A 26,894-nucleotide genomic window follows, 5' to 3' on the forward strand; every position below is an offset into this window, starting at 1 on the left:
AGCAAAATTTCTGCAGGGAAAATGGCTCATAAAATGAAAATACCTGTATTAGCAATTATTTTTTTACTCCTCCTTTAACAAGATGTTTTACCAACTATAGGGTAAATGATGTAAACATACAGAATCTGAAGACTAGTATTTTTATTAAAATTAACTCCTTGCTATTGCCAGAACATCTTTGTTAGGTTCTCAGCACCCTCAGAAACACTGCAGTACTAGTCTACTTCTAGCTCTAGAATGAGTAATTTTTAAATTCCTTGTCTAAAACTTCTAGCCACGTAACGGTTTTAAATGGGACATACATGTAGCATTATATGCTGTATTATGACGCAGGGCACTAACGTTGCTGTAAGTTGTACGTTACAGGCTCTTCTGGCCTAAATTTTTAGTCTTTACATACTTCAGCATGACTTTGTTTTGGTTTGTATTGGGAAAAACATCTTCCTTTTATTTCTCAAAGTGTTTTGGAAGAAATGCATGAAAAATGCAGGAAAGAAAAATTAGACGACTAAGTGCAAAATAGAAGTATAAAATTTATTTAAAACCACCCACAAAGTTCTGTGTAATCAGGAATGATACAATTTGTAATAGTCTTTTTAAAAACTCATGACAAGATTTAAAATATATTTTCAATTACAGTATTCATTTAGCCTTATTCAGTTAGGACAATTAAAAAAAAAAAAGAAAGTTTACGTTCTAAACAGATGAGACACACAAGGAAAATAGAACAGACAATTTCCACAACAACAATTTTTACATGTATGTTTCAATACTAGTATCAACATTTCAATGCATCTTGCTACATAAACATGAAATCATGTACAACAACTGCTTGCACCAAAAAACATAGCTTAATTAGATCTTTCAAGTAACATGCAGTCACAACTCACAAGTCTTCAAGTACTGCTGGTAAGGGTTCCCTTGTCTGCAAAGAAGATTTTAAGGTTCAGTTTCTCAGCTAGCGTAACTCTCCACAGCTCCACCAGCCTCATGAAGCTATGCTGTTATACTAGGAAAGAATCAGGCCCAAATGATTTTTGAGAACAGAAGTAATTTTTGTACTTTCTCCTGTAAATACTGTGACATAATGAAGTGCTTTTTCTTTCTGATTTTTTCCTCCCTGTACATCATCTTTTGTTTAAAAAAAGTTAATTTTATGTTCCCGGTCTAAATACAGTAGGTTGGTAACTGGAAATAATCCAAACCCTCAAATTCAAAGTTGAAAAATAAATATCAATGCATCCCAAATAAAGAAAAAGAAAGAGAGAAAAGGAGAGAAGGAAAGAAAAAAATGCTGACTTTTTTTTTTTTTTTTTTGCTTTGGCGTACTACTAATCTTTTGATTTTGCAAAGCAGGAGAGAATTCATTAGTTGTAGCATTTCAGTACACTGTGTCCTTACATATTAATGTACGTTTTTATGATAGCAAATTCTGAACAGTATTTATGAGCTGGTGTGATATTTGATATTGTCACATTATAAAGAGCCGTCTCTTCCAAACTGAACAAATAATTGTAGAATAATTAATTGTTAAAGACTGAAATGTTTGAATGTTTGTATTAGTTAGACCTGGCTTTCTTATAGTGGTACTGGGATATCACATTTGTTTTTCTTGCCTACGGTTATTTTTTCATTTTGAGGACAAGAGATTCATGAAGTTCAGACGCTGCCTTTCGAGTTGCATGGATTAGACTTGACATTCACAAAGTTAGCATGGAATCTGTTCTCATTAGGCTCTGCAGTACCACTGCAGTTTAGAAATTTAAGAATGAAAATACATTTTCTTTTCCTCAATTTTTTTTTAATAGAAGTTTGCATTGCATTGCATTTCATAACTACAATGTAGCAGGGCTCGATGCTTACATAAAGCTTCCACTGGCACCGAGGGAAGCTCTCCCTGCGTGACTCAAGCACACAGGGCAGTGCCAATGGTTTCACTGTGGAGTATCACCACAGTTAGGGCAGTCAGAAAATGCTGGCTTTTAGCTCTGTGTCTAAAAACGCACCACAGTGTGACAACACCACACAATACCGCACACCCTGTTGGGTCTTAAGTCAGAGAAGAACGGAGTTCAGTAGATTGTCACAACCCCATTTTGTATAATCAAGTAAAAAAGATCAAGTTATGATAAAAGGGAAGCAAGTATTTTAAGAAAAACTACCAAAGCTCAGAAATAGTATTATTGACAATTCTGTGAGATTTCTGGCCAGGCTGTTACGTATTGGTACAAATCTTTTACCACTGTCTGTAGCCAATGCTGGGAAAAGGACAGCCAATATAAGTGTATACTTAAAACCTGATGAAAACCAAGCCAGTTTATTTTCAACCTGTATTTCTAAACTAAGAACAATCTGGATGTTACTGGCCAGTATGTGCACAATGGGGATGATATTAAATTGATTTCACATGATTGTACAAATCAGTCATTTGGTAACGGTTTTGATTTATACTACTGACCTTTGCATAAAATTATCGTTATCAGTGTAACGGGATACTCTGAAGGATGCAAGCTAAATGGACAACATTTAAGGCCCTTTTATCCTTTTAATGTGATGCAAAGGACAGTAGTATGAATGAGAATCAGGGCCTTCATTCTTATTTTAAGATGACTCCCAAACCCTAGACCCCTTTTCCATTACAATATTAAAAATACAGACATACATGTAAAATATTGACCAGGTCACAAAACTTTCCACAACAGTATTAAAATGTTTTGTGGCAACAACTGCAATACTGAACATCAAACTAGCACTTCCCTTGGCCCACTGCAACAGCACTTCTTTGGAATACAGTTCATCTGCTCTAACTGGTAGCTTTGTAGATTAACTGCCAAATCTGTCCTCCTTACGTATGTAGGTTTTTTGAGGTCTACACCTGCATCCTCTGACCTTATGAGGAAAGGTAGTAAGGTGTGCAAAGTGTTAAAACAAACATTGTTAATTGGTCATACCAAACAGAGCAAGTCACCTTCACATCACGTTATTTAGCACCCCAGTCTTGCATTCACTGTAAGTATGCTGTTGGAAGATTCCAGCACCTTAATATAAGTATGTGTGGAAAAAATACATATATAATCAGTACACGATGAGAAAAATATACTGTTGTGGGAAGAATTAAGGATACAGCACCAAGAAGCACCTTGTAACTGAAGTTACAAGTATGTGTACAGTTAAACACTGCAAACAATGTTGGGATGATGAACTGGGGAACTGGACTGAAAAAGAGTCCTAAAGTCTTTATATATTGGAAAGAGGAAAACATTGATGCTGACGCCCCTATACCCTTTAATAAAAGACAGGAACTACTTAAATATTTTCTGGTCAAGCTCAATCAATTCCACTTGCTGCTACAGAGGAAGAACATCTTTTTTCCAAGCAGTCCTGTGTTGGTTAAAGCATTTAACTTACGCAGTACTCGGGTTTCTCACAAGGACTGTGACTGATCTAACCAGATGTAAAGAAACACTTCTGCTTTTGTAATTGTGCAGTCTCTGCAGCATCTGTCTTATGACAAGATTTGAGCAGAGCTGGTAGATTAACTCAGAAGAAAAGAGGGCATTCCATAGAGGTGCTAGCAACAGAAGCAAATATTATATTCTGAGAAGGGATGGTTTTTCCTTTGCAGGGGGTAAGCAGTTTTCTAGTCTTGCAAATTCTCTTTTGTTTGGCTAATTACGGCTATAAGGACAGAGGGCAACAACTACATCAAGAAATGTGAAAATTAACTGGAAAATTGATTATTTGACTTAAACAGTAAGAAAACACTGATTGTGACATATAATGAATTGTTCCTCTTTTTTGGAATGAAAAAAAAAAAGTCTAACTGCAATATTCTAGGCTTCCTATGAGAGAACATGCAGTAAAAAAAACCCCAAAGCCTAGAACTGTCCTACACAGAATAAAAGATGACTGAAGGAAACAGATTTTGGAAGAGTCAGAAGAACAGACTCTTACAATATTCCTGAGATGAAGACAGGCTGATTTACATACAAAGCAGCAACAGTTGTGCATGGGGAGTTCACAAGCAGGCTGGCAGCTATACTGCTAATGCCGAACTGAAGCAGATCTGCAGAGGAGTAGGAAGAACTTCAGGAGCAGCTACAAGCATTTAAAGCAGCATTGAGCAGCAGGTTATAGTGTGATCTAGCACTGACTGAAAATAACTAGCCACAACAGCTGGTCCATAAAGAGACCAGGGAGTGAGAAGAGTGGCTGTAGTATTTGACATCATCCATACAGTAGTAAGCATTACCTACTCATCAACATTAGTCAAATTAGGTATTCTTCAGCGAGACAACACAGCATTATGTAGAATTAAGTCTTCATAATTTAGTCAGGTATGTAAATGACAGTATTAAAAAGTTTTGCTCACTCCTCTACAACAGCCAAAGAAGTTTTAATAGGGAAGTAATAAAGTAAACACAAAATACATTTTCAACCACTCTTTAGAAGAAGTGATCCATATGTCAGCTGGTGCCTGATTAGATACTATTAGAAATCCCTGGTCTTTAAGAAAAGCTCAAGTATAAAAATCCTTCCTTTATGTAAATACAATTTTGCAGCAGCATACTGGAGCTGCGTGCAGACAACTTGTGAAAACTGACTAAACATCAGGTAATTCCAGAAGACACTGAAGCCAGTTTCTGTACTGTTCCACTAAGCAGCCACATCCTCAGGACTTTTCACACCGGCCACTCTTTAAGATTACAGGAGAACATAAACGTGTCACAGACTAAATAAAAAAAAGCATATGAATTTAAAGTTAGATGTACCAAAAAAAGTGTCAATATAAAGAAGTACCCTGGCAACTACAACATCTGTACAGAGAAGTCTGTCTCGAAAGCCAGCTGTACCTTTGCAGTTCTGCTGCGACTTACTCATGCTGTGCACCCCATCAGCTTTCCACATTCTATAGTTTGGTCATGAGAAGGAGCAGCAGACTGGTGGTGATGGCAGTGCTCGCTGTCTTGTTCATCTACACAGATTAAAGGGTGACAAGCTCTCTCCCTCCTCTTTTTTTTTTTTCTCCCTTAAACCAGTATATGCAGGCAGAGGACAAAGGAGAGGTTACCGTCTCCAGAGGAACCGTGGAAAGATGAATTCATACATCTATCCACAGCTGCGTGACATGGCAACACACCCTTACTGCTTCGAAACAGTGCTGTAACAGACACTGCAGGGCAGTACCATGGTGTCACAATAATCAATGGCAACTTTCTCTACAGTCTAATTTTATGGAAAGATACTCCCTAAACACTTGCTCCTGAAGGTCAGATCAACACCTGATAAAATTAAGAAGAAAGCCAGAATTTCCAAATGTGATTGGACTGCTTCTCATCTCTAATTGTTTAACTTAAGATCAGATCATAGACAGCATCATAGGCCACAGTTGGGCAAACACCTTTCAGTCAAGAAATAAACCACCATTTTATGGTAGATGAGTCACAAAAACCCTAAGCTGAATTTTAGCAACCACAACAGACCTGAAAGAGAGTTTGCTCAGTGCTGCCTGTGCTGGTAACATATACAAAAGTGGACATGCCATTTAGTTTTCCGTGTATCTGAGGGCCCAGTTATTTCCTCCTGTTAACCTAGAAAGTACCAGATTTCTACAGAAAAAAGGAGAAAATTCCTATACGTATAAATGGATTACAAAACTGATGACTGCTTGATAAGAAGACCTAATTTCAACATGAGAGAAATTTCATGGGATGTGAGAGGGCAAGACTGACCGTATGTTTTAAATACAAAACCATCAAGATGCAGTTTTACTAGCATGCTTCTGCAACAACTCTCTCTCATTGAACAACCTATCACATTAAGAAAAATCAAAAAAGCTATCAAAAGCATAAGCCTGAAGGTGGTCTGAAAAAGACCTGCCTGCCTGTCTGAAATTTGAGGTGAAGGTTATTATGTCTCCCTACAGACCCTGAATCACTTCTCATGCTACAAAAAATAAAACCTCTCTGTTTAACCAGAAGTACGACATCTACTCCAAATCTCTCTCCATTTGCCCTTCCAAACCTGTTAATTGTGGTAGGGCCACAAGCGTCTTGAGTCAGCACTGACTTTGGTCAACTGTTATCCATATCCATCAGTTACATATGAAAATTGCATGAAAGCTTGATGAATGAGCACATTGCAGTCAGTGGGGCTGCAGCAACATAAATAGACCCAAATTTAACCCACCAAATTTAGCATAATACTGCAATGACATTAAAAAGGTCTTTAAAAAGCCCCAAACAGTTGTATGTTACAAGTAATCTTAAGTACTAAAGTAGTTGTCATTTACCCATGCTTAACATAAAACGTTGCTTAAGATACTAGTTATTTCCTGTTCTAGGTATAAAGAAGCACTGACATCGGTAAAAGACTTTTAACAGCAGTTATTCCTAAGTAAAGGTTAGCTTATAAAGTCTACGGACTTTGTTTTATGAAACAAAGTAAATCTGAATACAGCCATTACAGGTAGAAAGCCACAAGTATTTGTAAGTTCTTAAAAAGCTTTCTGGATCTTGTGGCTAAAATATTTATAGGAATAATTTATTCTATTTTCTGTAATACAATAGCATGTTACAAATCAGTAAGCACAGAGAAACTGCATGAGTAAAGTTCACGATTTAATTGGGCATGAGTGCAGTAACTCCAACAGGGACTCAAGGAGTCAAACAGAACCGACTCCTGCAGAAAGCACTACTCCACCTCTGGAGCAAAGGGAGAGTGGTGGTACTGGCCCCAGCGGAGAAAAGGATGACACACATTTCTTCTGGGAAGCCAGAGGTGTCCCATGTTGGATCACGACAGTTTTTGCTAGCATACTGTGAAAAAGGATCATAAGACAAACACGCCCCACCACCAGCCCACACCTGAATCCATTTTCTGGTTTTTCACCCACAGCACAGTGCCAGCTGTTGGAAACCAAGTAAAATATGCAGGTCTGACTTAACCAGCTACCTTAATTTTTATCCAGCTCCTGATTTGGCCATCCTGGAAGGACTTTGTTAAGGGGTAAGAGCGAGTTACAAGTGGTGGTGCAGGCTGCAAAGGAAAGCAATAGACCCACAGAGCTGCAAATTGTAAGAGACAAATACTGATATGAAACGATAACCTTACCCAAAACAACATAAGTTGTGTACAAGACTGATAAATATTCTGAAATGTTACAATAAATAGCACACAGTTGTAAAAACAGTAAATAGTTGCATTTTCTATACTGCAGTACAGCAATAGAAAATATTAGCTTGTCAGATCACAACCTGCTGTGTGCCACAGCAGGAAATGAAAGCGGCCAGCTGACCGACCTGTAGGTACATGTTCAAAAAGTAGTTATGTGATAAGACAGTCAAAGAAAGAGCACCGCAAATGATATTTTATTGTATAAATGATACATTTTCCTCATGTAAATAATCTTAATAAAGTAGTAACTGTGAGTTTTAGCACCCATCAGTAAATAGCATTAACTATTCTGTGAAGATAACCTTTTCTCTGTTAAAATTGCCATTTCAAAAAAGGTAGACCTGGACTTACTGAAAGTCTGTTGGTGCAGTCACTTGAGCAGTGACTTCCCAAGGGCTGTGTTTGGAGGTATCCTGGTAGATTCACCTTTCAGTTTCTCACTTCTTTGAGGAAAACTGCTGGTTTTTCAATTGAAATTTTTATCGTGAAGTTTCCAATCATACATAAGTTAAACATGGGCATTTACAGGGGAAGATTCAAGTAAAAATGATTCACTTTAATGATCTGAACATTTTAAAAGGTAAAGAGATGGCTCTGTAACTTACTTTGCGTAGAAAAATTGTTATTTATATGGGAGTGCTAAATGAGAAATCATTTTTTCGGTGTGTATTATAGAAACTAAAGTGATCCGCACTAATCTTCTCTGTAAATGATGGATCGTGGTGGACAAGGGTTTTCAGATAGCAAATACATGAATGGAACAGCTAGGGAACGTACAGTACTACTTACTGTATGGACAGCTGGAATTCTTGCTAGTCTTCAGCTCACCAAAAATATACAAGTTTTAAAATGGAAATCTAAGGCACACAAAATACCATAATGATTTGATGTATACCGTATATTACATAGTCAATAAGCATAAAACTGCTGGTACAAAATGATGGCATAATATTGGTTTTGTTTTATTATTTACAATCCCTTCATATCCTCTATTTGAACTAATATTAAGCTTTGAACTAAAATTTGCAGCATACCCGGTTTTTACAAATTTTACTTAAAATAGGTAAGATACAAAGAACGGGTTCAATTCGTCCATCCTCTGCCATCAACATTTTTGTTATTTTTGACAGGAGTCTGTGGAATTGAACCCAGGGTTGTTACATAGTGATTGCTACTTCAGACCTTGCTCCTGCAAACACTACACGTGTATACATTTATACAGGAGAACAGTCTCATTGATCTACAGCCACATTTAAGTATTTGTAGCACCAAGGTCCTAACTGGCACTATGTGTTAAAAATACAATTTATGTACTTTTTCGTACCGAAACTGTAAATATAGCGCTTAGAGTTCAACGTTTCAAGGAAAAAGCACCTTGTCTAGGTTTTAAATAAAGCAGATCTAGATATTTCATATTCCTCTGTTACAGCACCACTACATTATAATATTATCAAGTATATTATTAGTATATTTTCGCACTGGAAAACTCTGACCTCGTTATACCTACAGGTTACCCAGCCGGGGAGGACTCCGAGGCAGAATTAAGGTACAGCTTCGTCTCTGGGGCCTGATCCTGCAGCTCACAGTCACAAGAGGAGTCCTGGCTTGAGAGGTCCTCCTGGCTCTGACTGGGCAGGTATGGCTACGCAGAGCGGTTCTCATGGAAGAAGTTGCAGGATGAGGTCAGTCCTTCGCTAACATTGTCATTTGGTAATTTGTTTAAATAAATAAGTTTAAAAAAGAAATACACAGGAGAGGAGAATCAGAAAGAAGGGTGGGATGCTACAGTATTTAAAAGCAATGGGAGTGTCTCTTTCCTCTGGTTTAGCAAATATTTGTTCCATGATATGTCACTTTTTCAACAGAATCTGAGAACACAGATTTTGTATGTTTGGAAGGAAGACTACAACCCTTCCTCCATGAAATGTATAAATAACTTCAGAAATTTACAAAACATTTTTGTAAAAAAACTGAACTTAGAAAGCTGGTGAATATTACAGATAGGTTATTCTTAATGAAAAATTTGCTGTTAAATATTAGAAATCTCATACTTTTCCAACACTTCCTTTGTACTTTCCCAAAAAAATGTGGGTTTTTTTTTTTTTTTTCCAGAATAGAATAAGGCAACTCTAGGGGGTATTTTTTTTTTTAATCCCAAAACAATCCTACCCCTGAGGCATTAGGAACATTTGGTTGTCATGTTAACTTATAATGCTCCAAACGAATGAGACTTACGCACTTATTGCTCAAAGAAATCGTAAGAAATGCTGCCTTTAAAAAGAACAAATAATATTCCTAACTCCCAGTAACAACACAGACATTGACAGGACGTCTCCTAATTTCATGTTTGTACACTCTCTTGAATATAATAAAAATGTTTCTGTACTTTATAACTGTTGTTTATATGCAACATAAAATCTTCCATGAAAAAGGGCAAGTCTAAGAACAATCACATATGCTATTAGCATACATACTACAGCTGTAACAATATGGAACTCTACACAGCAAGAATAAAATTATTTCTTCTGTAGAGTATGCACAAACCATAGACAATATGATCCTTATACTATACTATTTCAAGTTAATTTTAAAAATAGAAAGTGCTTTTAAAATATATATTTACAGCTTAAAAACAACTTCCAGCCATCATTACTGATAACTTCATTTCATACATAATGACAAATCTCGAGAAAAAATTTCATTGGTTTTCTAAAAGATTTATCTGTAATTTGGACTATATAGCAATGGTTGGAAGTTGTTAAAGCAATGGCACCATGAAGTAATAATTCAGCTTATTTATTTTTAACTGTTTGATGTGGTTAAGCACCAAGAGCTGTGTAGAGCTATTACTGTATAACTTGATTTAACGCCATAAACTGTGAACCTGTTAAAATCCCTATAAATGATTTTTGTAGTAAACAGACTTGATTTAAAGCACCAAAATATAAATTCCTACAGGTAATAAACTGAATGATTCAATCAAGGTTAATAACCTAAACAAAATCTTTTTTAGAATGTATTAAAACTATACAACTTTTTTTTTTTTTGCTTAAAATGTGCTTGAGCACCACCAAATGTTAAAGTCACAGTTTAAGAAGAACACCCCCTCCCCCCCCCCCGTTTTTTTACCTCAGCCTTAAAATGGTTGAGATGAGCAAATAGTAAACGACACGAGACTTGTTCTTTAACAGCACCTTAAAGAAACACTGTGTAACACTGCACCAAGAGGAGGCATTTGATACTAAAACCTATGCCCAATGGTTGTAAGGCCCTGCAACTCGTGTAAGGGCATAAGAAGATACTGTTATTACGTTATCCTTAGTTACTGTTAATGCTCTGCGTGATGGAATTTGGTTGAACTCATTGTCTTCATAAAAAATATCTCTGTTTTCACTTGTTTGCTTTGTTTTCCTGCTGCTAGAGTTTAGTTCAGTATTCTCTGTTCCTAATCTTTCTGCTTCTTTTTCTTTCTCTTTCGCCCTCTCAGCCATCTTTGCTTCCCACATGGCTAAACCATGTTTTGGCTCATTTAAATTTTTGTGTTGGTAGAAAACTAAAGATATTCTGGTGGGATGATTGCGGTTGGGTTTTTTAATAGGTGTGGTAGCATGGAGTTCACGTCTCGCACATTCAATTAAGATAGAACCATGAGAAGGTGCCACAGCAACCCCGCCAATGTCATCATCCAAAAAATTGTGCTCACTGTCTGACCACAGTTCCTCAGCTTTTTCTTCAGAATCAGTCGGTTGTCCCAGTGCACTGTTTTGCTTTTCATCAACACAGTCAAAATCACACATCTGTTCTCGAAGGGAGCTGCCCTTTTCCATTGGGCATCCATGGGAACAGTCGGCTTCGTTTCCGACTACATCCTTTGCTGGAGATCTTAGCGGTACTGACAAATCACAAGAGCTGATCATCTGTGAAGAAGGAGAATTGTCTAACTGAAGCTGACAATTCTGTTTGTCTGGCTGACGTTCAAGTATAGTGGGCAGGGGGTCTTTATGGGCAGGGGGACCTGGAGCAGTGACGTCTGGAAGAATCGGTGGCACACCATTCATCTTATCATTCAGCAAAATTCCAGTATAATCTTTGACAGACACATCAAAGTTCTTACAATTAACATAAGGTGTCACATGAGGTTGCTTGCTACTGCATTCAAAATACCCGTAGGGAACTGAAAAATCTTGTTGAATATTAGTCACTGCTGTTATGCCAGGCTTATGTGCTAAAGATGAATAAGGATGTAAACTATCCACCTTAAAAGGGGAGGAAGCCGTATACTGTTTTAATAAAGAGCAATTTTTAGTAGTGTTTGAAGTATGTTTCATGGCATAGAGGTGATCAGAAGTCTCCGTTTTTATTCCAGGTTTTAAAGCCTCTGTTTTGTTCCCTAAAAAAAATGCACACCAAAGTGTAAGTACTTTTCCTCACTTAAGGAACACAATACACCTTTTATAATGTTTTCATACTTGCTTTCTAATACAAAAGACATACATGACGACTACAGAGTTTTTGAAAATGTTATTTTTAGCTTTTTTGGAATACCTCTGTGACCGTAAGTACATACATAATAACCTTGCTGAATTATCGACTTAACCTTTTCCAGTCAGAGTGTTGGTATATAAAATAGAAAGGTATTCCACAGAGCGACAAATAAAATAAACCGATAAAACAAAATAAGCACTCAGTCGCAATTCACACAGCCCAACTCCACGAAAAGTGCTTCCCAGCAGCTGACTGCTGGCCTTCAGCACCGCCCAGGCTAGCAGGAAGCACTATGTTCAAGTTTTTACATAATTAACGAAATTTAGTCTGCCTGAAATTAAGCCTGTGAAACAGTTAAAATTCTTGGCTGCCTTAACCCCATAATATTGTGATGAAATGAAAAAAGGGTGTTTATTGATCCTGTCCATCGCAGCAAAAAAGTTACTGAATTACTTGGTAGCACACAAATCATTGTAATTCCTCAGAAATTTTCTTAAAAATAAAAAGTTTCTGGCAACATACTCCAGGTAAATCCATTCTTACAAAGCTGTACCATGTGATCTGGCTGTCTTTGATCTAATTGCCATGCATTAATTATTTCAGATCTTTGTGGAGACATACTTGTTCCAATTTATGTCAGTTCCCTAATCAATTTCTAGTCTTGGCACCCTGCAGTTGTGCTAGTTTGTGGAACAGCCTCCTCAAAAAGATTCATTCCCATCACAGGCAAGTTCAATCCAGAGTCCACTGGAGTAATGGGAAAGAATTCTATGGACTTTGATGGGCTTTGCATCATGGCCTGAAATTGCTTTACATGTGTTTTGCTGGCAGACTGGCACCCCACAGAGAGCTCCTGCATATTCTCATGAAAGACCACCTCTGTCAGCATTTCTTCTTTGTTCCATAAATACATAGAATCTTTAATTGCTTCACTGAATATAGAAGAACTATTTTTCTTCTATTCTGTCATCTAATGATTTATAAATAATGATGGATTAAAAAACATTCTTTCGGTAGGAATGCAAAAAAGGCAAAGTGGGACAAATTATGGACACAATAGGATGCAAATACTGAAGTTGCGGAAGGACATAAGGAAACAGTACCGATTCTTTAAAAACCTTTTCATGAAATCAAAGTATTTAATTGAAGACGACCTCTGCAGACCAAGGCCTTCCTCCAAAAGATTTGGAACACAGCATCTGAGAACTGCACTTCCCGTAATCTCTGAAGAGAGACCTGCATTCCCTGAAAATAAATTCTAACAACCCACAGCACACTCAAAATAGCCATGGCTCCAGTAAATTCGCCATTTCTTGCCAGAAGCTCCTTGCTCTGCGGGCCAAAGTAGCAGAGATTAAGAGAAGTTATTTCAAATATATGAGCAGAGGGAAATCACTAACAGTTCAGGCAGGGTGGCATTGCTCCCCAGGAATACCTTCTGTTCAGACAGAGCCTGCTGCACCTCCACTGTTGCTGAAGTGGCCACTACTCTGCTGCGGCCAGCTGAGAAACTGTCTCTTAAGTTGATGGTTCCTCTCCTGCTCTGTCCAATGTGGGCCAAGAAGCATTTGACAGTATTAATGGAGATAAAAAGAACCTTTCTGTCTGTAAAGTTTATTTCTCCAGAATAACATGGTTAAATGACAGGACTATACAAGGAAGGATGTAAGGCCTCTATCTTTAATGCATGTTTCATAATAATTTAGGATTTCAAAGGCTCTCAGCATTATCACAAATGTAAAAATTAATAGTTCTGCTGCTTGCTGTTGGAAAAAGGCGCATGACAAGCGCACCCTATTTAACATGCAGTGGTTCTACAAAGGGTTGGCACCATGGAGATTCAAACCAAGTCTTCACATACGCCTGCGCTACCAAGCTGACATAATCAGTCTTCAGCAATCAGAAGGCCCTCCTCACCACCTCTGCTGCCAGGTGAAGACAGTAAAGAGGACTAGCGAGTCCTCTTATCTCTTTTTAATCTCCAGTTCTCCGTGTGGTGAAGACATGCGGGTTAGCAGGGTCTCTCAGGTCCCTTTGAAAAGGACACACTACATCTGTGTAACAGGCAGTACGGCATGGCCGGCCTTGTGACTCCCTCATCATCCTCCCAGGCTACTCCAGAGAGTGATAAGCCTCACATGGCCGAAAACATGACGGTATAGACCATGATTATCTCGTCTAACTGCATGTTCTCCGTATTCTTTTTAATATTTAAAAAGCCAAACCAATATTCTAAACTCTTGTCCTTGTTAGTAAATTGAGTACTATACATACACCATTCAGCCATACCTTTTCCTTTACAGCTGAAGTGTAGCTAAGTGTTCTTTTGTTCTTACATTAGGAGAATGTTTTACGTTTAAACGGTGTGACCAGAATTGAATGCCGCTACTAATATGAAGCGATGCTGATTTAAATAATCATTTCCTCTAGTTTACCATGACTACTGGATAGTCCAATCTCAACTCCTTTGTTTCACAGGCCCTTTGATTTTGTTTTCCTATTAAGCCTAACAATCTCAGCTAGATGAAAATTTTCCACTCCTCAGGACTAAAATGATACCTGCCACTGGCAGAATGGACAGAACCAATCAATGACTGATCCCCTGTAACCCCCCAAAACCAGTACACACAAGTACAACACTGTAGTATTCTAAATCCATATTTACAGATCTTTGCATTTTACTGTGGGTTAGGGGCAGGGCAGCAGTGGTGTGCTGAGGTCTTTACCCAGCCGTTGTCCTGTACAACTAAACGCATAAGTGATGCGCATAAATGCTTCAAGTGATTTATCTCCTGCAGAGCACAACACCTTACGCTTTGCAAACCTGAACTTCCTCTGCCACTGCTGCCCAGTTACTGAAGCCTCTTTGGCAATGTTCACATGGCCAAGTGCAGCAATACGCACCATTGGCAACATTTCGGGATTGCAGTGTTGACACCTATTTTGAGAGACTCCACTATCAAAACTTCCATGACAAAAACTGCAGGTTGATGATAGAAATAAATATTTCATTTTTACAACTTTCTCACTCATAAAAGTATTTTTCCTTGCTCTGTGACTTATTTTTATCACCAGCCCTTGTAAATTACTTTACCAAAATACTTTTAAGTCAAATGAAGTAACTTGGTTGTTTACACAGTTACTTTATCATTTTTGCATGTTCAAGGAACAAAATTCTGTGTTCCCAAAGCATACGGCAAAACTCCGCACAGTGTACCATTTGTTAAACGCATGGGTTTCAGACACCAAATTCAGATCTATTTGTAACTACAATGTCACATTCAGGTAGGCAGTTTGTAACTCCGGTTCAGTGTTTCCAAACAGAGTTCCAGTGAGATCAGACAATTTCAGAATTCCTTCCCAAACAAGAGCCCTCTAATGCTTCCCATCCACCCTAAGCACAATGGAAGTTATTAATCATTGATTCAAAGTTACTGTTGGACGTCATCCTCAGCCTGAGGAGTCCTTTAATTTTTTTTCAAAGCCTGGACTGTGTCTCCCAAACTTGCATGTGGATTAACTGAACGTCTGTAATTTCCTGCGGGTGTCAGTAATACCGTTTTGCTTGTTCTTATTCCATCTTGCTATATGCAATGTTTATTGGTTGTCCTGACTCCTCTACTGAGGCAAAGCAGGGTACAGAGTACAAATGACAAAAAATGTGTCAAATGGATTTTTTAAAAAATTTCATCCCCCCACCGCCAAATGCAGGTGTTCTTCTAAACACATTTAACTGTTACTCCTCCCCTTAACTCTACTACGTATATCTGGATGTCTTTTATGAAATAAAATTATAGCAGATTGGCTAATTTTCCTATCTTCTTCTTAAAAGGTAAATAGGCTATGCTTTAATTACTTTTATTTATATTTTCCCCTCTAATAACAGAATCTAAGTCCATAGACTACGCTTTAATTACTTTTATTTATTTTTTCCCCTCTAATGACAGAATCAAAGTCCATGGCTCTCTCCACTTCTTCCTTCTTTGCTGCTTCTCTTTACTGCAAAGCTCCCTGGAATAGTTCTGTCGTCCAAGGTACTGGCCCACAACCTGACCCCAGGTACAACAGCGTAAATGAAAAGCGCCCCCGCACAGCTCAGCCAAGTCACAGTTCCGTGTTGCACAAACACATGCTACAGCAGGGGCCTGCCCACAGCAATCACCTTGTACCAGAACAAGCACGGCATACCTTTCACCTAGCTGCCGACAGATTCCACCTCTCTGGCCCTTGCTAAGAATATTTCAACGAACCATTTCAGTAGCGCTGTCTTATTTAATAAGACCTGGGGTTTTTTTGCAGCAGTATCCATACCATTGACAGGAAATTATCGAGTTCTGAGAAAGCCATTGTCTTACATAGGAAGTGGGTAACACAGTTCTTGTACTTTCAAATGACAAAAATTCATGTCAGTTATTTAGATAAACATTCCTACAACACATTTCAAGATGATTCTACTGCCGTTATTTATTAGAATATAGGAACTTGGAAATATTTCACTGGTGCTCACACACCACCAGAAATTTATTTTGGGGCAATGACCTGTTTTTTCTCCTGTGCCAGGAGAGAATATTGACTACAGTTCCTGCTCATTAGCCCCTAAAATGCAGAATATGCAGGTATTTTACAAAACCAAGTACTAAGGAGCATTTCCTTCCCCTCAGATGGGGAGTAAGAGGCCACACAGTATCAGGAGAGACTGGCAGAATGTAATAAGCACCACTCACCTAAACAATGCAAAGCGTTGCCAAGATTTTCTGGGGCTTCACTTTTCAGCTTTACTGGTGTCGAATATTTTTTATCCATTAATGGCTGCTTTTCAGTCGGGGCCCTCCTTGTGTCTGGTTTCTTTTTCTTTGTAGCTCTGAGAGGCTCAGCTAACATTCGTACTTCCCTGGGAAAAGCTGTGAGCACCTGTATGGCTCCGGCTTTTATCTTAGCTTCCAGTCCCTCTTCGGTGCCGAATTCATCTGTTTGTGAAATTTTGTAAAGAGGTAACACATGGAGCTGTTCATCACTTGGAATCACCCCCACTCTCCGGTTATCTTCCTTCGTTAATGTACAGACCTGGCAAGAACAGAAACATTTACAAATACAACCCCATATATAAAATACACAAGTTATTTAAATATTAGACTTCATTGTTTTCTTACCTTTTATGACCTGAATGCTATGGGTTTTTCAAATGAAAACATCTTACAAATATGTTGTTTGATTTACGATAACGCAGAAAAATTATTGGTACTTGAAGAATAATATCAAGGCACACATCTTGGACAGGAAAAATGAAACTTTGGCTCAACTTGTGCTATCCACAAATACATGCCAACCTTGGTAAATAATTTGAGCTGTAAATTCCCATGCATTCAGAATTTTTTTTTGTTTTTTTTTATACATACTCGATGTTCAGATTAATTTTTAAGGACTAAAAACTATGAAAAAATAAAATACTATTTTTAGATTGAACAAGAAGTTTCTATGACATGGAACTGGTTTTGTTTTGGCTGGCAAATGAGAGAAAAAGCCACAAACAGTTACTCGTACTGCTCTTATGTTTTTAGCAAATCTCAGCTCTGACTCCCTCCCTCTCTCTTTATACACACTTCCTTAAATCAACACCCTTCCCCAGCTCTGCCTGCCTGCTGTAATGGAGTCATGAGACTCAGCAAATGTTTGGTTTCTCTTAGGCCACTGACCTACTTTCTCCTATTAGATTATGTGTTGGTGAGATACTGGAGCCAAGAGGAGAATGTTGGTTACATCCAGCTTGATAAGGGCACATCAGAAACATGGATAAATATTCAAACCTGCTGCAACAGTTTTCTTGCGATAATTGATTTTGCCAAATCACTGCTGAACATTTGCAGTACTTAGAATTTTCAGCACTTAAAAATTCTGGCTATTAATAATACCAACCCTTCACCTTGAAAGCAGCGCTAAACCCAGCGGTATGCTTTCTGGTTTCACTCTGTGCTTTCCAAGGGATGGCAACCATTTTACATATATGAAAAAGTGGGCAAATAGTCGTGCCATTTTTAGATTTATCAGTTACATTCATAAGAGACTACTGTTTTTCACAACAACAGACTACATTGCTGGAAAGCCATACATTGATATCACGGCTTGCTTAAGCTTCTATTTCACAGGAAGTTAAGTTACTAACTACACACATACAGGAATATGCACGCCATCCAAGGATAAGATGATACTCCCTAAATGGAAACGCTATCATTCCATCATTGTGTAGGCTGAACGTGATACCCATCATAAACAGTTAATCGAGTTTCCCAGAATCTTGTCACCATGCCTAACATTCCAGGGAAGAAGAATGATATTTGTTATTATTATTTAGAGGGAGGGGAAAACCAAACATACTTATTTTATTTTGCAGCACAGCTTTCACACAAAGGCATCACACAATTACTTCCAGAACAATAAAGTTACAGAATCACAAACTAAAAATCTGTAATAATAAGGTGGCAGTTAGGGCTTTATAAATAGCTATATGCGAAGCTTGACAGTTGCAGAGCAGCAAAAGGAGAAACTTTGAGGGGTGGAGACAAAGGAGAAGAGCTTTTCAGGTGGCGTTTTGAAAGGATCAAGAGAAGGGCTCTTAAGAAGGCAAAGTGAAGGAAGGGGCAATTAGAAGCTGATGGGTAGCGTTTACTGATGTGCTTGCTCCATGCGTACTTACCTCCGCTGGGCAGCCTCTGGACTATTGAGGAAGATTTAGAAAAAACAACAAGTTGTTCCATGAGCAGCAAATGGCGCCTGGTTTCCTATGGACTTCTCCGTCCCCACGCTTCCACGCGCCCAACCCCAGCACCGTCATCCCTGCTCCCTTCCGTGCCCCGCCACCACCTCCGCTGGGCAGCGAGCAGGAACAGGGCCCAGCTGAGGCTGGGTGCCGCCTGGCTGCTGGGCCAGCAGAAGCATGCAGATAAACCTGGGCTGTGAGAACCATGCCACTTGCTCCTTGAGCCAAGAACCATGCTCCTTGATGAAGGAGCCAACCTGGACCCATCTCCTCCACTCACCAGTGAAATTTCACAACTTGGAATAACAGGTTAAAATCTCCAAAGACAATTCAGTTTCCACAAAGGTCAATAAAATCTGGTTGAAATTTGGCAAGAGTTTCCAAGTCAATCAGGAAGAGTGAAAGAGAATAGGATATATAGAGAGCACAATCACATATGACTCGTGTTCTTAAAAAAGCCCAGCACATCGCTCCCCTTCTGAATTAAAAAGTAAAGCCATGATAAACAAGTACGGAGGGGCCTAGCTGCCACTTTCTCATCAGAAACAGGGTGATTCTCACTTGTCTTTTAAAATACTCTGTCCAACCCATGTCTCGACCCACGCACTAGTCTGAAAAATGTCCGTATCTTGAAGATTCAATCCACAATCTTGCTTACTTTGGAAACAGAGACCCTCATCCAATTTACAGTTCTAAATTTTTATGTATTTTACCAGACACTTTCATGGAAAACTGATCTTGTACATCTATTAGATTTATTCTTTTCCATAAAGATTTACTTTTTAAAATGTATTAATTATCTTTCATATGACTTACATTTAGGCAAACATAAGATTAGCTCTACATTTCCACGGTGCTTGGCCCAGGGGTGAGCATACAAACAGAGACAAAAATCAAAGCTTGTACTGGTTGAAGGAAAACCTATTTTAAGCAAAAACGAATATGTGTCACTATCACAAAGCCCACACAGCTAACAAACTGTTTTGAGGAACTAAAGATGAGGGCTGCAGGATACTGGCAGAACTACGCTGAAAGTATCGTCAGCTCCAATACACACAATATATTAAATACTGAGTCAGAATACATAAAATTAAGAAATCAGTGTATATTCAGAATTGTGTTAAAAACCTGATGACCAGTACGCCTACAGCCTAAATACCATGACAGCAAATCTAATGTATGTAAAATTTCAAGGTCAGTGTCCTCCATAATGTATTTTAATATAAAAGGAAGGACACAGTGGTAAGCAGGCAACTGAGAAGTTAATGTTATGGGGAAACCAGCTACAGATTAAAGCCCTACAAATAAACTAGCAGTTTACAGCTGAAGTAATCCACCAAATGAGCAACATCTACTTCAACAGCCACTCTAATATTCCCATCTGTGCAAAACGCTCTACTAAGAATCTTAAGAGAAGCTATTGCTGAGAAGTTAAAAGCAATAGTTTCCATCGGTACCGATACTGTGCTGCAGACCAACCAAAATGAAACCTGAACATGAGAAAACCAATCGACTCTGTTACAAAGTCCAGTTACACAGTAAAGCTACGTACCCTGCTACTCTAAATACTTTTTCCAGAACACACAGCTAAATCATCCAGAATGCTCAACAGCCAAAGGAAATGTTGGCCCAGTGGTTTGTTTAGGTTTCCAGTGTGCTTGGTGATCAAAACCATTACCTATTCTGGGTTTAGTGATGTCATGGTAGAACTTGCATGTTTGTAAAACTTTATTTTTGTTTCTTTTAAACTTAAAATGCACCCATGAACTCAATGAAATTCCCTCCACAGATTTCCAGAGAAACATCTGTAGCTACGCAGCTCCCAATGCATTATTCTGGGACTCTTTGATCTGCCTTTGTCCTCTTGAACTTCACATGTAGAAATGATGTAGCCTTTTCCACTGTGTCGTAAGAACAGCCATTTTGAGTACAAGTTTCAGCAAAGCAGTCAAACAGCCTTTCTAAACTTGAAAGATGTAATCAAGTTTCCTATCCTCATCTTCCCGTGGCAGATGGAAAGCAGAGGGGGTGCCATTTGGGACTGAGGTGCTGCTGCATCATCACCTACCATTACAAATAGGAACAATGTTGATTTTCCTTTACAGCTGAGACAGACTGTGTGTTTTATTGGCCTGTTACACCCTGGATAAGCCTGCGTAAGTCTGAGAGTCAGAGAAGGGAACCCCAAACGTACTTTCCTTTTGGCCACTATATACACACACAGACGTACCATCAGTCCGCGTTTCTGTATGTATGCTGCAAGACAGCTATGGTGCGCACGCCATAGAGTGATCTTCTAATGCTTCTCCATTTTCACAGTATAAAGAACAGTAATAAAAATCCTTCCTCTACAGCTCTGCGGGGCTTATCTTTTCTCCTGTTTGGTATATTCTGAACCACCAGTAGTTTAAGCATCTAGGACTTCTGCAGTTCACAAAGCAAGCTGTGGGCATGGCCCAGAATGTATCTAACCTGCACAGACACATTCTGTTACATATTGCAAAGGCTTCCACCTATATGCAATGACTTGATGAGCTGTAACTAAGAAATACAGTAAATTATTGGAAGAGCAGAGGATTTTTTTTTAAATAAATCAGGAATAGTTTGTTGATGGATTCCTGATTAGCGCTATTGCTGCTGCTAATACATTTTATATTGTAGCTGCCCTTGAAGCATAGATTTATCTTCCTCCCCTTCTTCCACAGTGCCTGCTACAGACTGTGTGGCACCAATGATTACACGTAATTGCAGCTTGTTTCCCTCCTTCCTCAAAAAGGACAACATGCCCCATAGGATAAGAAACACCCATATACATCCTATAGATCTAGTGAAGTCTTCATTCACCATTTTGTTCCAGTGATTTAAATGGATTCACACAGCTATGCAGAACATGATCCTATGCAGCTAATCCAACAAACAGAAATATTTCACAGGCTCCATTAATAACTACAAAGCTTTTATCTGTGTGTTGCTCATTTAGCTTCGTATCTACAAGGAACACTGCACCCTAACACTGCAGTTGTAAACGTACATCAGCGGTCCTTAGGAGAACGCTAAAAGATGACAAAAGGAGTCTGAGTAAAAATCGATGGTATATTTATTGACTTAAAAACTCAATCCGTAGGCAGAAATTACTTTTCCTACTTTCAGATAAAAATGTTAGTTTACACCTCTGTAGAATTACCAAGTGTGTTCATTATACTACAGAGCAAACAGAGAATAGTTTTAGCTTTTCTACCAAAAAGCAGCCCCGCTAAATTCAGGGCATGATTCTGCTAGCCAGGAAAGGTGTTCGGCAAATCAAATCTCCCATGGTAAACATCAATTTGTGTAAGTTAAGATGTACTATTCTATCTTTTATCTATAGAAGACATTTCCCAGACTTTTTCCCCCACTGCTAACAAAAATGACAGCCTCATTTTAACAAAAATGACAGCCTCGTTTATTTTCAGAATCGCATACAAATAACACAGCTAATCATTAAAACATGTATACCCAGAAAAACACAAGGAATGCTTTTCTGAAATTCCGGCAGAGACAGAGCAAGGGAATTATTATTGACAGCTCATTAGATAATACATTAGTATACAGTAAACTCTCATGCTTATCGTTAAACTCATCTAAGTGCATTGCTGAACTCACGTCTGTGTCTGGTTTAAATAATTTAAATAGAGTCTGGTTTTCCTTTCCTTTTTGTGCACTGTGCAGCATTCCTTTCATATCTGTGGTAAGAGTGATTCACCAGTAACTGAAGGGAGAGAATGAGAAGGTGTCACTTACACCGCAAGTAGCGGTGATAGAGCTGGCAACGTTCGCAAATACCAACTTATAAGGTATTAATTTTAACCTTTTTATTCTAGAGGAACTTTAGATCTTATAAATGAAGATTTTGTGTTGGAATAAGGAGGAAGGGAAGAATTGTCTTACCAACACTAATGAGATGCAAGATGACAAGTACACTTTGGACATACAGATTTAAACTGTAAGGTGTGACTACCATATTAAAAAAATCAAATAAAATACAAGAGAAAAATAGGTTATGGAAGTTTGAAGTTTGTAAGGCAGTGCAAATTGTTCTCATTATGTTTATTACTATGTTATCAGAAAGCAATCTATATGAAAACCATCCCCTCAGATGTATAACTTGCACATAGTACGTTTTACAGACAAAATGTGTCATAGTTACGTAAATGACTCCTCCATCGTTATTACCGATTATTTATAAGAAATCATAATGTATTTTAAAGTAAGTAGGTAGCCAAAGTACCTTCTGGAACTGAATGGGAATGCAGCTGGTGACCAAACAGAAGCTAGAATCACACGTAGGAATTTCTTTTTGTGTTCTTACCACTGGTTTTCCTATCTTATTACCAGAATTGGTTATAATTTCGATCATCATCAAACTGATCTAGATTGACGAAAGCCAGCATGTCCTATCACCGTTTGCAGAACAGCAATGTTTTTTTCCTTTAGGCTTCCAATACGTACCACTGTAACTATATAGCTAGATAGACTGAATAGACAGCAAACTCTGTATGTCCTATCAGTCACAGCCCTATGTACTCACTGTGAAGGCTGTATATAGATCATTAGGTAACTGAACCCTAATGACCTTGCAAATGCCCCAATTCAAGTATATAAATTGAGCATTAATACGTGCAACTATCTCCTGTTTATATATAGCCCTTTGTTGCAAGTATATTAAAATAAAGAGATAACAAACCTAAATAAAGAGACTATCAGCTATGCACTAGTTATTTGTATGAGTGAGCTGTCTGATGAAAATTGGATTCTAAGGCCTGGTTTTCAGCAGTTACAGTAATTTGATAATGTCCTTCAAGGCTTACAAAGTTTGGCAGAACTTGATAACAGAACGACAGTGATAAGTTCTGGCCTATACAGCAACCTTGCACAGGTCCTAATTTTCCATGCTTTAAGATTTGGAATTACTTGCAAACACATTATGCACAATCTGAGGCTGAAATAACATCAGATGATTATGGGTGAATACATTTGTAGAACTATTCCCTGGTACATTCGTCAAAAAACCAGGGCTAATAGTCCCTTCAGCTGCTTCTGGCCACAACTTACAACTTCTCTGGGATCCAATGTGGCGGAATGAATAGCAGACTCAGTTTCTATTTAATTTGTCTTTAAATTAAGAGGCAATATAGCACATAAAGTATTATTATTTTCAGAATGCCTGAATTAAATTTAATTTAAAAGTATACCATGCAACTTGTCATGAAAAGGAAGCCTCATTTTCAAATCTGGGATCTTTAAGAGGTTTGAATTCCTACACTTCAGAAGATTTGAACGGACTGTACTATCACATGAGCTTACTCTCACACACATAGCATCTCACTAATAGTTTGCGAAGTATGGTTCTGGCACTTTCTTACAGATTATGTGCATGTAAGTGGCATTCAACGCTAGGGCAAAACAGGACTGCCATTCCTGGTGAATTCTGAGACCTGCGCTTCTGTCCTTTAAAGTAACAGACATTTGCCCAACATACAAGCACACAACGTTAAACAGCTGTACCAGTCATTTCATTGCTGATACAAATGCCGAATGTTAAGTATGTGTGTGAATGCAACATTTTATTGATTCACAGCAACATAATAATACAATTTTCATTCCAAATTCTAAAAAAGACCCTTTCTAGAGTAGACAGAGATTTCAGATAATTTTTTTCCAGATATGCATTCCTTGATAGAGAAATTACTCTTGAGTGTACCTCCACTGACGTACAAGAAGTCATCTTAGCAATTTAGAGCACTGAAATGCTTTGAATACTAAAAAACACATTGCCAGTTTTTATCTTTTCTCCTTTGAGCTTGGCTTTCTTCAAGACTGTGGTCTCAATCACTTAACTGAGCAATTCCCCAATGTTCCCCCCTCCCAGCAATTCAGCAAGGTACTTGTTACAACAACTACGCACCAAAAAACCCACACCTGCGGGTTTTTCTTTCATACTGAGATCATAAAAGTCACCTGACTCCACCATGACACAGTACTCTCTATTTTTGGACTAGTAACTACACTAACATGAAGCCTGGTAAGTGCACAGTGCAAGATTAAGTTAATGTGATGAGAATTGAGCTTCGGGGAGGTAGAGTTAATGATGAATCAGTTTGATTTAGCTCTTACTCTACAGCTCTTTCCATACGGCTCCTTGGTTAGGTAATTATTTGCCTTTGAACACCAAACCTCTGCTGTGAATAGCTTATCTGTCCTATGGCCAGTCCTCTCCAAAGGACCTGGGTGTCTCAAAAGAATGAAGGTATTTTGTAGTAGGGATCACTCCCATACCTTTCGTGGTCTGTTCTGTAATAAGATGAACTTACATCATCTGTAGACCAGTATTAAATACATGCAAATAATATGGGAATTTATAAATGGCAACATGCAGTTAATGTCATAATACCTAAAAAAAACCAAACCAACCTTCATGCAAATGTACCCGGCTAAGTCAAGCAGCATTTTAAAACACACAGTTATCACAATAGTAAACAGTACAAATGAGAAAATCCTGTGTACGTACCACAGTGCTTCCATTGTGCATGTTATGTGTATCCTTATGGGCATGGGCACAGAAATCTATGCAAGCTGTTACACCAGAGAAAGGCCTACCGTCCTTAGATCCAAGCCGGCAGTCTGGGCCCATGTGTTCATTCTCCACCTAAAAGTAAAATAAACTACAGGTACTTGGGACTGAAAGTGAGCGGCTTGGAACCCCATGAGCCACAGCTGCACTTGGGACTGAACAAATGCAGCCAGTAAGAACAATCGGAAAGCACCTATTTTCCTATGAAATATGTGACACTTATGACTGGTTCTCAAGAAGATAATCAGCTTCACCAGAGTCAAAATGCCTTTAAAGAATAAAAACATTTTATTCACAGTATTACCTCTAAGCCATTTACGTGTGCACAGCTCAAGGCATAACTTAACCATCAGTTTGAATAAAAAAGGTGCATTATTTTAAAACTAGCCAAATGAAGCAACTGCTGTAAATAAGCAATGGAATCCACCACGTCTGTGAGGTCTGTGGCTTCTACCGACAAACATACTTTGGGGTTTCATCTTGTTTTTAAACTATGCTGTCTGTTCAGAGCTACAGCTACACCAGCTGAATGTCACAGGCCTACCTGGTTCTGGAAAGCTTCAGGAGCAAGCTTTTTATAAACCGGAGCCAAATCAGTAGCTAAAGTTTGCAAATTATTTTCAAGAAGTTCCTCCTGCAGAGAAAGGTGACATTTAGAGTGTTGTAATTTGCTTTGTAAGACTCTAATCCAGATTAAAGATGCCTAACAAGTCAGTCTGTATTTCACAGTTTATTAATCTGACTTCTCTTCTGCTGCCCTTTGTCACTAACCGGAAAAAAAGTTCACTATTGCATGACTAAAATACCAAAATCATTACATGTAAGTTAACCAAGTAACAATGGAGGACATCTGCTAAGGCGAAGAAACCCAACACACACAGAACCAATTTCTGCATCATTTCCCCCGAGCTGATATGTGGACTGTCAAGGAGGGAGGAATGTTTCACACAAAATAGAGAAGTAACATCCAGAAGAGAAAAATTACACCACATGCTGAGTGGAGATGGAACCCCAGGTCTTCTTGTAGCGTTTTGCTTATGGGGCCTTAATTTATGTTGTCACAGCCCTGCTAAAAGAAGCCTAGGTTTCCACCACCTTTTGCTTTTAATTGTATGAGTAACTCCCAGTAGCATTTAACATTAATTTAATCTCTTAGGGGAAAAGGTACATTTCTAACATTGCAACAGAACTTTTATCAGGAACATTTGTTAAATATTTTGTTCTTCGGAGGTGCAAAACTCAGGACTTTATGGAAATGTGTATCTACTAGATTTGGAAGTAATACTCCTTTCCTTGGGCTAAGCCATATAAACATGGAACCAGCTAGGTGGGCTTCTATGGCAGTCTAACATTTAAGCGCTTACTTCTAGAAACAACCCATATGTTCTCTTCCTAAATTTTTGCTTTTCCAGGAAAATCACCAACCAACTGGGAAAGAAAAAGGTGGTGATACACTGCCTACTTTGTTTTCCTCCAAGGGCCGGGCTTTGAGAGACAACCGCAGCTTCGGTTTTGCATACTGTATAGTGGCAAAAAGCAACAGTTGATTTTGTTTAAAAAAAAACAAGAACAAAAAAATTTCCAAAACCAAAACTCCGTTATCACCATATACTGCAAACACAAATGTATGTAAACATACGGATAATTTCACATTTTTCAATGTGATGTTACATTACAAATTGATACTGTATTTTTTAACTCATACAGTTTATCAACAGTTGATTGGGACCACAAGTTTTTCTGAACTGCACTGAAGGTAACGCACCCTTAATTATCTGTCCTACGTACTATTCTTACCTAGGTATATTACACCCTTAACCTCATCTCACTCCATCCAGTGCCTCAAATGATCCAAATCTTTCTGGACTT

The 26,894-nt window shown here is 38.3% G+C and overlaps 1 protein-coding gene and 1 long non-coding RNA gene across 5 annotated transcripts in view; one reads left to right on the forward strand and one right to left on the reverse strand.

Moving 5' to 3' along the window:
* Positions 1-513: 513 nt before the first annotated feature.
* TET1 (tet methylcytosine dioxygenase 1) overlaps positions 514-26,894 on the reverse strand; it is an 80,541-nt gene continuing 54,160 nt past the window's right edge. For 3 of the 4 annotated variants that reach the window (XM_056350680.1, XM_056350677.1, XM_056350678.1), the window contains 4 exons: positions 25,570-25,659; positions 24,963-25,100; positions 16,386-16,725; positions 514-11,566 (listed from right to left, as the gene is read on the reverse strand). In XM_056350680.1, coding sequence (XP_056206655.1) covers positions 10,425-11,566; positions 16,386-16,725; positions 24,963-25,100; positions 25,570-25,659 — 1,710 coding nt within the window. In that variant the 3' untranslated portion in view covers positions 514-10,424. The remainder of the gene's footprint in view (positions 11,567-16,385; positions 16,726-24,962; positions 25,101-25,569; positions 25,660-26,894) is intronic. The other variant, XM_056350681.1, reaches the window with a different exon arrangement.
* Positions 8,722-16,379, forward strand: LOC130154577 (uncharacterized). The gene is made up of 3 exons (XR_008823788.1): positions 8,722-8,858; positions 11,543-11,589; positions 12,679-16,379. It is a non-coding gene; the product is annotated as an uncharacterized LOC130154577 (long non-coding RNA).

This window comes from Falco biarmicus, chromosome 9, assembly GCF_023638135.1.
Source record: "Falco biarmicus isolate bFalBia1 chromosome 9, bFalBia1.pri, whole genome shotgun sequence".
Lineage (NCBI taxonomy): Eukaryota > Metazoa > Chordata > Aves > Falconiformes > Falconidae > Falco > Falco biarmicus.